The 11,331-nt window shown below is 49.2% G+C and overlaps 1 protein-coding gene across 3 annotated transcripts in view; it reads left to right on the top strand.

Moving 5' to 3' along the window:
* Positions 1-11,331, top strand: part of GGT1 (gamma-glutamyltransferase 1) — a 41,612-nt gene that overhangs the window by 4,176 nt on the left and 26,105 nt on the right. The window contains exons 2-3 of one of the 3 annotated variants that reach the window (XM_017814149.1): positions 6,439-6,575; positions 6,742-6,912. In XM_017814149.1, coding sequence (XP_017669638.1) covers positions 6,791-6,912 — 122 coding nt within the window. In that variant the 5' untranslated portion in view covers positions 6,439-6,575; positions 6,742-6,790. Of the gene's footprint in view, positions 1-6,426; positions 6,576-6,741; positions 6,913-11,331 lie in introns of those variants that run through there. The other 2 variants (XM_017814150.1, XM_017814151.1) reach the window with 2 other exon arrangements.

Raw genomic sequence — 11,331 nt, 5'->3', positions numbered from 1 at the left:
ACATAATCTGCAGTTCCCTCGCAGGCAGGGATGAAGCTGTGTGCGTTGTTCCGAGGCAGTGGGAGAACCAGGGCAAGAAAGCGGTTCAGAGGATGGCAGTGTTACCAGGATACCTTCTGCTCTGCATGTGACTTGAAAATATCCGGCCACAGAGCAAATCCTCTTAACAAACAAACAATTGCAAGAGCAGTTCAGCTGTCTCTGGGCTGTGTGCTTTAACGCTGGGAACGATACAATAGCATGGATAATAGGAGCTAATGAGAAACACACCAGTGCTCCACTTGGCTGTGCTGAAGGAGAATGGCTGGCTGGCAGCTCTCTGTAGGCTAAGAGATAATCCTGCCCTATCTGTGTGTGCTTTCAAAGGGCACTGACAGCGAGTGGATGTATTTCTATAGCTGAGATGGTCAGCAAGGGAAGGAGGCAGGAGTTTGCTTGGAAAGAGTGGACTCGGAGCCTGCATCCTCTGGTCCTGTGCAACTCTAGAAGAGACTGAGCCAGTAGGTGAGGATTTAGTACCCAGGGGATACCAATCTACAGGAGCGTCCCCATCTTCCCTTTCCTCTCTGCTGCAGTGGCAAGGGCACTTGAAAACTTTTACATAGAGATAGATCAGCTCATGAGCTTGTTGGATATGACAGTGGGGACTGTGGGCCCTCTCACAGCAACCAGAAGCTGTGGTTTTGAGACTTGGAAAGAAGATTCCTTCACCCCATCCCAGAGGGTATATCAGCACCTCTCAGAAGGATATTAACTTGCTTCTAACCTGAACACACGGGCACATGGTGCTGCCAACTGAAGCTAGCTGGGTGCAGCATGACTGAGATAGTTTTACCAAAAATCTCTCCTAACATGAGAAATGGGAGAAATGGAAAGCAGAGATCCTTTCACTATTCACTCAAATTCTATGCTATAAGCATGTTTCCTTGTTGTCATCCTAGTGTCCAGTAATGGGAATGTTCCCAGTTCCTAGTTTTTCAGGCAAGTAAGGAGAGCTCAGGTCAGTGCCAGGAGAGAAGAGCGACTGTACTGGATCAGACCACTGATCTCTTTCCCCTGGGATCCTCAATTAATGGTAGTTAATAGAGGATGTCTAGCAAGCAGGATAACAAGAGGGGGATGCAGGGTAATATGTTCCTGAATGCTCTCTTTACCATCAGCCATCTGTAGTTGAGGAATTTCCTGAGATGTGGGTCTCTGCATTTAATAATCCTTACAGATTTTTTTTCCTAAACCTTTTTTTGAGCCTGAGCAAATTTTGAGCATCCACAGCATTTTATGGCACTGTTCAGCTGTGTGAAAAAAAAATATTTACTTTGTTCTGAGTCTGTCACTTTCTGTTTTCATTTGATGCTTTTGTAGCTTAAATATTGGAAGAGGCAGCAGGCAGTCATTCCCTCTTCATTTTCCCTAAGCCACACCCTGTCTGCTGTGACCCCTCTCATGTTTCTGTTTGCCAGTTTGAAGAGTCTTGGACTTGTAAGGAAACCATTTCAGACCTTAGTTCATCCTTAGCTAAGTCCCTTCCCCTCCTCTGGTCCTGCTGTAGCCTCTGGCAAACCAGCACAACAGCCGTGGGGATGCAGCTGCACCCTGGAGCTACCTGAGAGCACACTGAGGTCTGTGGTTTTGCTCTGTCTCTTATCAATCACTTGGCTTTTTTGATTGCTCTTGAACCTTGGGCTGATGCTTTCACTGAACACTCCTGCCTTACTCTTGCTGTCAAAGAGCTTACTTTAACCCCTGTGACTCAGTAGACCGTAGAGGGGATAATCATTGCTCACCCCTTACAAATTCACACTGGCAATCGTGGTCAGAGGTTGCTAAGGCCTCGTTTCTGTACCGTCCATCGCTACAGTGTCTGTGCCATAGGCAGTGCTGGGCTGGGAGGTCAGGCTCCCATGCCGTGGCTGGGAAGGTCGTGGCTTCCTCCCTGACACAGCTGGAGGGTTGCCTTGAGTTTGCACTTTCTAATGTGCCCCTGCCCTGTTTGTGCAGTGCTCAGCACCACAGCACTCCCTGCAGAGACTGTGGAGCTGGATCGCTGCAGATGGAGCTCATGTCGCTGCCCTTCCCCTTGGAATACCCCGTGGTGCCGTCGGTGTGACTGCAATTCCAATTGCCCCTGCCGGGGAGGAACCGGGCGCGCACGCGCACCCCCGGACGCTCCGGGAGCCTGGGCTGATTTGTATGCTGGTCAACCTGGATTCGAATGACAATCCTAATTATGTTTGCCTTGTGTATGATGAAGGTTACATTTTTGACTGGTTTTGCCGGGCTGGAAATGTAATTGATTAATTTACTGCTTAAGAAGGGAAAGAGGATTAAGGCGGTGGGGAGGCTGTGCTGCCAGACACTGCATTGACTGCCTCACACTTTCACAGCTTCAGCTTTTGTTTGCCTGCAAACCAGCTTGTCTGAGCTCCCAAGTTGTTATTTCTTGTGGCTCTGAGCTTCTTGGCAGATCACTCAAAGCCAAGCCTCCTGCAGGGAAGGAGCTGTAGCTCTGGAGAGATACATGCAAAGAGCTAGTGCAGGGTCCAGGTTTAATTCCATTATATCTGGGGGCAACTGCACTTGCTGTTTGGCCATGTTCTACTCAAGGGGAAATGCATGTGGGGAGCTCCATATCCCAAACACCTGTAAGCTCTTGATTGAACAAAGCAGCAGACCTGGAGAATGTCCATCTGTCCATGACAGTGCAGTTTTGGGGAAGAAATCCCCTTAATGACAACATCTTTCCCAAAACTGCAGAGCACATGAAGGTGGGGAGATAAAGGATGAATGCAGCATCATTTGGGCTGTAATCTTACAGAGTTCCTGCAGCATCAGTGCTGCAGAAGCAGCTGCATGCAGACAGTCACTGCTGAGACTCTGCACTTGATGGAGAAATGGTAGCAAATGCCCATGTAACATTAATTAGGTCTTAACCCTTTTGCTTCTTGCAGCTGAGGCTCTCTTTGCAGCCCATGAGGCCCCTTGGTGGTGTTCTGGGTCTGAGGCATGCATCTGTGCAGTGATGGGTTTTCAAAAGGACAGAGTTCTGCTAAGTAATTATGGACACTGGCCTGCTCGTTATTGGGCAAATTAATCAAGTTGTAGCAGGGCCCATAAAAGCAGATTTGTTGGCCTGTATACTGCCTGCATAGAGAATCTTAACAACTTGTGATCTTGTGGTCACAGTTAAATTGGCCAACATTGCTGCGAGCACAGGGAAGGTCTCCAGTCCGCTCCAGTGACGCATGGCATTCCCTTGACTCCTCAGCACAGGAGAACTCTGAGCTCCTGCTACTTTCACAATGAATCAGCTGGGTAACTGAGATACAGGAGGATTTCTGTTACCTCCATTCTGGGAGCATGCTGCACCCATTTCATTTGGATTAATTTTATCTTGATTAAATTAACGCAGGCTGTGAAGGAGGGCACGGTGAGGTTTGGACACGCAGCCCTGCGCTGAACAGCTGCAGCAGCTGTAGTGTCTGGCAGAAAGGCAGAGGAAGCAGATCTGAAAGCGCCACCAGAGATACCCATCGCACCTCTGGAAGGGGGTGGGCTGGCCAGGCTCTCCTGTCCTACTCAGGGACTGGTTGTCACACACCTCCAGTGTGGGGTGTCTCTTCCAGCCCTGTAAAGGGGAACAGTAGTAAAGTTAACTGCAAATGCAGTTAATGAAGCAGAGGCTGGGAAGTGGCACTTCCAGGGACAGGCTGTGGTCCTAGGAGGCTGCTCTTTAGTCACCTGCCTTTGGGGCACAGTGGTGATGCTTTCACAAGGCTGATGGGAGGCATAGGGGAAAGCCCTGGGACCTCTCCAGGCATTGCCAAGCATTAGACCATTAAAGAAGCTGATCTAAGATGGGAGAAACAGTGGAGGAAAGCCTTGCAAGGACTTAAAATATAGCTTGCTGTGGGGCTCTCACATTTCCAGCTTTTAAGAGGCAGAAACATCTGATCTTATAATATGCCCCTCTGGAATCCCTTCTTTTTGTGTGTCTCATAAAAAATATTTCTGAAGAGCTTTTAGAAAACCTGGCTTAGAAGCTCCACAGTTTAAAGCTATGGGCTGGAGTTACAGTTTCATAAAAGAATTAAACCATCTTAAGCCTGTGCAGGAGAGGCTGAAGGCAGCGCCTGGTGCTGCTAAGCTTCTTTTGGAATTTGAAACCACTAAGTGCACGGATTATATTGGCTTTAAGCATCTTAGCAAGCAGTGCTAAACCACTGAGAGCAACCACAGGCCTCCAGGGGAGTGTTGGACTAGGTGCTGGAGGCTGGACTGTGGAGGTGTGACCTGAGCAGACACGAGGCATGAAAATGCTGGTGGGTGGTTTAAATGGTGGCTGCCTGGGAAGCTCAGTGCTCTCCCCATCACTGGCTCTGGCAGAGTGAATCAAGTCCAGCCACCAGGATGACACATAAGATGTCCTGCTGCTGAGGAGGATGGCACCACTGACTAAGACTTTCATGTTCTCTAAAGATCTCAGCACTTTTTAAAAGCTTGTTTACAGTTCATGACAGGCCTGTAAAAGTGACCAACTGTTTTTATTTCTTTCCAGCTTGATTAGTTTTTCTCCATCTATATCCAAAGATAGAAAGAGATCTCTTGCCTAAAAAATACCAAGTATTTTAAGAGTACAAGAAGCAGAGCTTGAAGTGGGAATTGGAGCATAAAAGCCTTCTTTGAAGCATTTCCCCTTCTGCCAGGAACCTTTCAGAGCCAGGTTGTTACACACCCATGACCTAGCATTTAGATTTAGATGGGTGATCAGAAGTAGGTCTCCAAGTCTGTCAGTGAGAGCCCAGTGTTGGGGGGGCTTCTCTGGCTGTTCTGTACTGCTCAGGCAGCCTCTGGACACTGGACTGGAGCTGTCCCCAGGATCTAGCAGGAGTCTATCTCCAGCTTGTGCCCTGGTCACCAGTGTCACCCAGCCCAGCCTTTAAAAGATAAGAGCCACTGAGCCAAACTGACCTACTACCCTGTTTACACCATTGATGAATTTGGATTTTTCGGTGCTGGCATCTGAATTATGTTTTGTCTCTCACTTAAGATACCCTGAGGGATTCACTCTGTGAGGTTTGATCTAGATGATCCCTAAACCCACTGCAGTCTGTTGGGCAGTGCCACGAGCAGACAAACAGGAAAGGGTAGTGCTGCTGGAAAAGCAAACAGGCTTTTCCTAGGAGTCCTGTTTGTGTCATTAATACCTGGCACCACCGAGCTGCTCAGCACAAAAGCTCTTTTGGGCTTTGCCAGGCTCAGGTTTGGTTTGGATAACACCCATGTGTGCCACTTCTGCCCTGTGCACAAAGCTTGCTGCTTTCCTCAGTGCCATCCTGCACATGCTGTCCCTCGTGCAGTGCTATGGATGGAGCTTTTCCAGACAGGCTGTCAGAGCCTGTGATCTTCAGCAGATGCATTAACTGTGTTAACCTTTGAAGCAAAGTGAATTTCTAATGTCAGAATGGCAGAGGCCAACATAAAACCTTCCACCTTCCCCTACTTTTTTTTTGTCACCATAGAAAATGCTTTGGCTTTTTCTGTGCTTACCACAGCAGTTCTGTGTGGCTTAGCCCATGTTTGCCTCATCGCGTCAGTCCACACAGTTCACTTGTAAGGAATTCCATCCACGCCTAGAAATTGAGGAAGATGAGGTTGGGAAGGCTCCGAGGTGCAGGTCCTGCCTCAGTGATTGCAGGCAGCAGTGCTGAAAAGGGAGAAAACCAGGGGGAAGAGTGAGCTGCTTTAGAGGAGTTACCTTGTGACAAACGCTTTTAGAGTAATGACTAAGTGCTTCCCTCCTTTGCACCATCATCCCACAGGGCAAAGGAAAGGTGCTGGGGATGCCTTTCCTCAGACCTGGCCAGAACCCAGAGGGACCACTGATGGCACAGGTGGCCCTTGGTGTCTCTCTTCACTCAGGTGGTGTTTATTATCCTGGAGGCTGATGCACAAAAGTGCAGCCTCACATTGAAACAGGACAGTTGATCCCAGTGAGGATTTCCACCCTCTTTTTGGTGCAGTTTGAACCAAATATAGGGCTGCTCCGTGAATAAGGTGTTTTTGAGGCCGAGGCAGGGAGCCTGCGCTTGGTGAGGAGTAGCAGGTCATGTTCAGGAGGCAGCGGCACGGATGCCACGGCCCTTGCTGAGCTATCCAGCTTCCTGCAGCACAGGCAACGCTTTGCTTGGACAGGACAGGACGGGATGGAGGGGGTGCAGCAGGGCAGTGGTAAGGGGGACACTCCATGGAGGGGATACCCCCGTGGGATGCCGCTGCTGGCAGCGCATTCCCCCTGGCAGCTGCCTCCCGTGGACAACTGGCAGACCCTTTTGTCCGGCCCGCCCCGGCCCGCGGGCTGGCTACCCTGGAATCGCCTCCCGTCTGTGCCATCTAGTGCCCAGCACAAGAACTGGGACTGACCCAGCCTCTCACCCACAGGGGAACAGCCCGGCTGCTCTGGAGAACAGGCTCTCCTCTCGCTGGGCCGGTCGCCAAGCCCTGGGCCAGGCAGGGATGTGCTGGGAGGACCCCTGAGATGCCGCACCGCCTGCATGGAAAATCCCACTTAGCTCCAGGTAGGATCGCAGCGCGCAGGTGTGTCTGTGGGGCGGATGGAGCGGGGAGAGTGACTCTGCTCGGAGGCTGGAGGTGAGATGAGGCTGGGTGATACTACACTGCCAGAAGCTCCAGGCAGGGAGAGGAAGGCTTGAAGCTCTCGGGAATCCTGCCTTTGCTTTTCAGGCACTGTGTTCCTGTGGCACGCTCTGACGTTGCACATGTGTTTTAAGGGATGAAAATGCTGACCTCTGACTGGAATTCTCCTATTTGGACAGATTTCAATGCTATTCCAAGGGAGCTACAGTTAGTTGTGCTCGATATGTTTGGCGTAATCTTTGTTATGGTATTTCTTAGGTAAGTTCCTTGTACTAAGTTACTATTTTTTTAAAAAAAGTTTCTGTAGCTGTAGCTTGATTTGCCAGCTTTGATTCTTAATTCTGCCTTTGTCTTCTTTTTCCTTTTCAAAGGAATACTATTCCTCTTTACAGACCCAGTTTCATTTATAAACTCTAAAGAGTGGATGAACAAATTCTTTCTTCTTTCTTGCTGCATTTTTCCCCCAAATCTGTGTAAGAAATTTAATGGTGGTGAAAAGAGGTCCTAACTCATACCATCAGTATATATCTGTCTTTCATATTGGTTTATCACAGCCAGGCATCACATATTTCTCTATATTGGATTTCATCTGCTCTTATTTGCCCTGTTTTGCAGATGTTTTCAAGTTTTTCACAACTGAAATTTTCCTGCTATCCTTTGCTAGCTCCATATGTTATCTTCTATCATTTCATTACTGGGCCACAAGTAAATATAATGAACATGCTGTTTCTGGCATTGGTAGGGTACCCCACTCAGCATTTTTCACATGAAGTTTTGATCATTCATTCTTCACTTATAATTTGTATTAGGTTAAAAATGATTACCTGATAGCTACTTCCCATTAGTAACTTTAGGGAGTTAGTAGTAAAACTGTTCAAGGAGCAAATGAGCATATCTTTTTTCTTGGGATCACAACCAGTGTCTGTGAGCTCTGCTCCTCTCCTCCTGTGAACTGTATCTGCAGGTTTGCCTCTCCAGGATATGTTGCACAGGCACATCATCCTGTTTCTGAAATGTAAAATTTCCTACTAGTTCATTTTTTTTCTTGATAATTAAGTAAGGCTGATCACTTAGGAAGTCTCAGTAGCTTTTTCAGAAGTGAAAAGGTAGAATTGCCCCTTAGCATCTGGTAGGTAACTGGCTGTAGCGATAGCTTGGTGGTTTCGGAGCTGGTACGCTCAGAGCTTTCCTGGGGCTGCTATTGATCTTGGCATGTTATTGCTTTTGAAGGGACTGATCTTTGAAACCAGGCTCCAGGAAGTCATTTAAGGATGTGTTGCATCCTGCTGAGCACTGAAACTGTGAGGACTTCAGTGGGAAGGAAACTCTTCTTGAAAGAGATGCAGTATTTATCTGCTTTCCCTAATTAGTGCTCCATCTTCCTGGAGGTGATATTCTCCACAACAGCAGGAAGCCAGTGCTGGGGTTAAGTCCTCACTTGCCCAAAGCTTAACTGGTCCCAGCTGTGCAGCAAGAGCTCTATTTCTGAGGCTCCTGGGCTCAGGGCAGGTGTTTTGCTGTGCTGCCCACACGCCTGTTTGCGCACCTGCTGTTCCCTTCTCCCAAGACCAAGCGGTGCAGAGGCACGGCTGGTTCTGCAGCGAGCTCCAGCTTCTCACAGGTCTGTAAGCTCTTTTAATGCTGTCTCTCAGTTCTCTGGGTCTCGTAGTCTCTAGGGCTGCACACCTTCCCCTGTGTAACTCACTCCCAGGTCTGTTGTGTGCCACAGTCAGGCTTTAAAATGCTTGTGTCAGATGGGTGTGAGCAAGAGTCTGTTTGTCCCCAGAGCTGCTTAGTTAACAGGGAAGCCCAAAATCTCTGTTTTGCATGAAAGGAAATGGAGTCTCAGACAAGCAATGTGATTTATTGCAGTTATTTATTAGCAGAAACAGGAATAAACCCCCTTTCAGTCCCCACACCTCAGTGCTGTAACCCCAAGGCCACATGTATCCCTTGCCCCAGCCCCTGCCTGTGCAGCAGAGTCAGTGTGAGAGCCCAGCTGTAACCTGGGGAGGTTTGGTGCAGGGGATCTATTCCCATGTGTTGAGGAGGTGTTTGGCCTTACCTGCATCATCTCCTGTCATGGCATGGCAGTGGCTGTGCCTGGTATGACGGGGGGCCAAGGTTTGGGCTGGGCTCAGGCAGCTGGGCCTGGCTCTGGCTGGTGCAGGGATGGGGTTGTGTGGCAGCTGGGCTTCTGGCTCCCCAAACGTCCATCCCAGCTTTAATTACACTGACACTGCTGCCTGGGTGTAATTAGCAGTTGAGAAACTCTGAGTGTGATTTTAATAAGCTGAGAGTAATGCAATTTGTCTTTTCTATAAGAGATGCTTTGCAAACAAAAACTGTAATTAAAAAGCACACACACAGGGCAAACAGTGACTGTGCAGTGGGTGTTTTACTGCTCTATGTGCAGCGTGTCTGGCACATGGCCTGACCTGGCACAGGGGTCCCCCTTTGGGACAGTCTTCATCATGGGGTTCCTGAGAGACCAGCACATAATAACTGCAGGATTTGGCTCAATTGTGAGTTTTACAAAAGGCTCTTCCCTGTCTTCACAGATCCTCTTTGATATAATATTGTTCCTCTACAAGAATAAGTCTCCTGGGTGTTATCCTCCCCATTGCTTTTCATTCCTGTCACTATTGTGTTTCTGTGCTCTCACCCAAAAGCCCAAATTAGGCTGGTGGGATCTCTGTGGCAGAGGCCAGGCATGGGGTGGCATGGGGGGAGGCAGGAAGCCTTTTCAAGAGCAGCCAGCATTTCTGGTAGCCTCAGATCTGAACAGTCAGACCAAGCCCTGGACTCTGCCTCTCTTCACTGCTCCTTCCTGCTCCCTTAAAAAAAAAAAAATCCATATATATATATAGAAGTAATCTCTTTTATCTAGTCTTCTGTCTCTGCACAGCTCTGCCCTGCCCTGCTGGAGTTCAAAGTTCATTTCTGGCCATGGGAGCTCTCATGGGGGAGCAGCCCCATTGAGTCCTAAAGTCTGTTTCCCCAAAAACCCCCATTACACACCGGGCTGACCCCACCAGCAAATTGTCCCTCTTCTTCAGTGCTGTGAGGCAACTGTGCAGGGAACAGTTGGGAGTCAGAGGCACAACAGCTGTCAGAAAATGGTTATTCTGTCCCCCCAGCAAGCATCAGAGGGCCAGAGTCGGGGATTTGCACCTAATGTGGGGAGTGGGGAGAGTGGGAATATCACTCCAGCCTCTGGGAAGCCCCTTTGCCTCCATCTGCCGGGGCAGGTGAGGACTCTTCCCAGAGGGGAGGCCACTCTACCCCCCTGCCAAAGTCCATTTGTGCCTGATGGCACCTGCTGCTCTGGCTCTCGTAATTTTGGGAGTGCCTATGTTTGTAGTACCCCTCCTCTCAACCTGTGGGAGACACAGTGATCTTTGAGAGTGCAGAGCCAGAGAAATGCCTCTGGCTTCTCATCTGTTCTCATTTCTCCCTTCCTGGGGGCAGTGGTCAGGGGGCCCAGGTGGATAAAGGGGGGTTAAAGCAGCTGTTCACTCGTATCCCCTTGTGCTGTGCCATGCAGGTGTAACTGGCCTGCTGCCTGCTCTACCAGCTAATTGCAGCCCTGGCACATTGGCAAAACAAACAAAACCTTCTCCAGATATCAGGTTGAAATGCAGTAAAGGGATCTGTGGTTCCCACTGGCAGTGGAAATGGCAGCAGGTGCAGGCTCAGCAGATGGAAAGCACCCAGACTGTGCCCCATCCCGGCACAGAGAGGATGTTAATGCTGTGCAGCCCATCCTTGTGGGATGGAGAGGGAGAACTGATGGGGCTTGGTTGCTGTGCAGTGCTATCTGTCCTGTGTCTGTGGCACGTGTGCTCCTCCTGAAGACATGGCAAGTGTGTCTTTCCTGGAGCCAGGCTGGTACAGTCTCTGCTGCTCTGCCCAGCTGGTCCTTCCACACTTTCCAGGTTGCAAGTGCTTTGAGGCAGAGACCTGTGATTCTGACCTCTCAAAAGCAATGGCCATTGCTGGTGCCCTTTGCGACACCTAAATAAACAAGCCTGAAGAAGGCTGGGCCAGGGGCCAGATAAACCAGAAAGGGACTGTGTTCTCTGATCTGTACTTGAGATGCAAATCCTGTTATCCTGATAGCGGGTGGCATCTCTCAGGACAGAAGACTTGTTGGTGTTTGAGCACTTATCCTTACCAAAGTCCTATGTTATGCTCTGTCCAGAGGAGGAGATGCTGTGAGCATCAAACCTGCCAGGTTTCTGCATTCAGATGCAGAGGCCAGTCAAGACAGGCTCCTGTCCCTGTGATCTTCTTTTATGTGAATGAACTTTGTGACCGTGACTCTGGAAAGCACAGAATCACCCAGTGCTTTCAGGGTATACCCTTGGGCTGGTGGAAGCTGAACATGCTTTGAGTGCTTTGCTGAAGTGTGGGCTGTGACAGGAGTCTGCCCTGTTGTACAATAGTGCCTATCCCTCACATGGCTCGTGGTTTGCACCAAGACTAAATCTGTGTTGTGCGTTTCCCTCCTAAGGTCAAATGGGTTCAAATGGCCACACAGAGCTGGGAACTGTATTACACAAGTCTTAGCTGGACGAACTGTGAGCCTGAAGGACTAGGGGAGTACGTGGAGCTGCAGCAAGTGACATCTTTAGAAAGAAAATTCATTTATTTCCTGAGGCTATAGTTCCAGGG

Source organism: Lepidothrix coronata, unplaced genomic scaffold (assembly GCF_001604755.1).
Source record: "Lepidothrix coronata isolate B3197 unplaced genomic scaffold, Lepidothrix_coronata-1.0 Scaffold44, whole genome shotgun sequence".
Classification (NCBI taxonomy): Eukaryota; Metazoa; Chordata; class Aves; order Passeriformes; family Pipridae; genus Lepidothrix; species Lepidothrix coronata.
The sequence above is the reverse complement of the archived record's forward strand: the minus strand, read 5'-3'. Positions and strand labels throughout refer to the sequence as shown.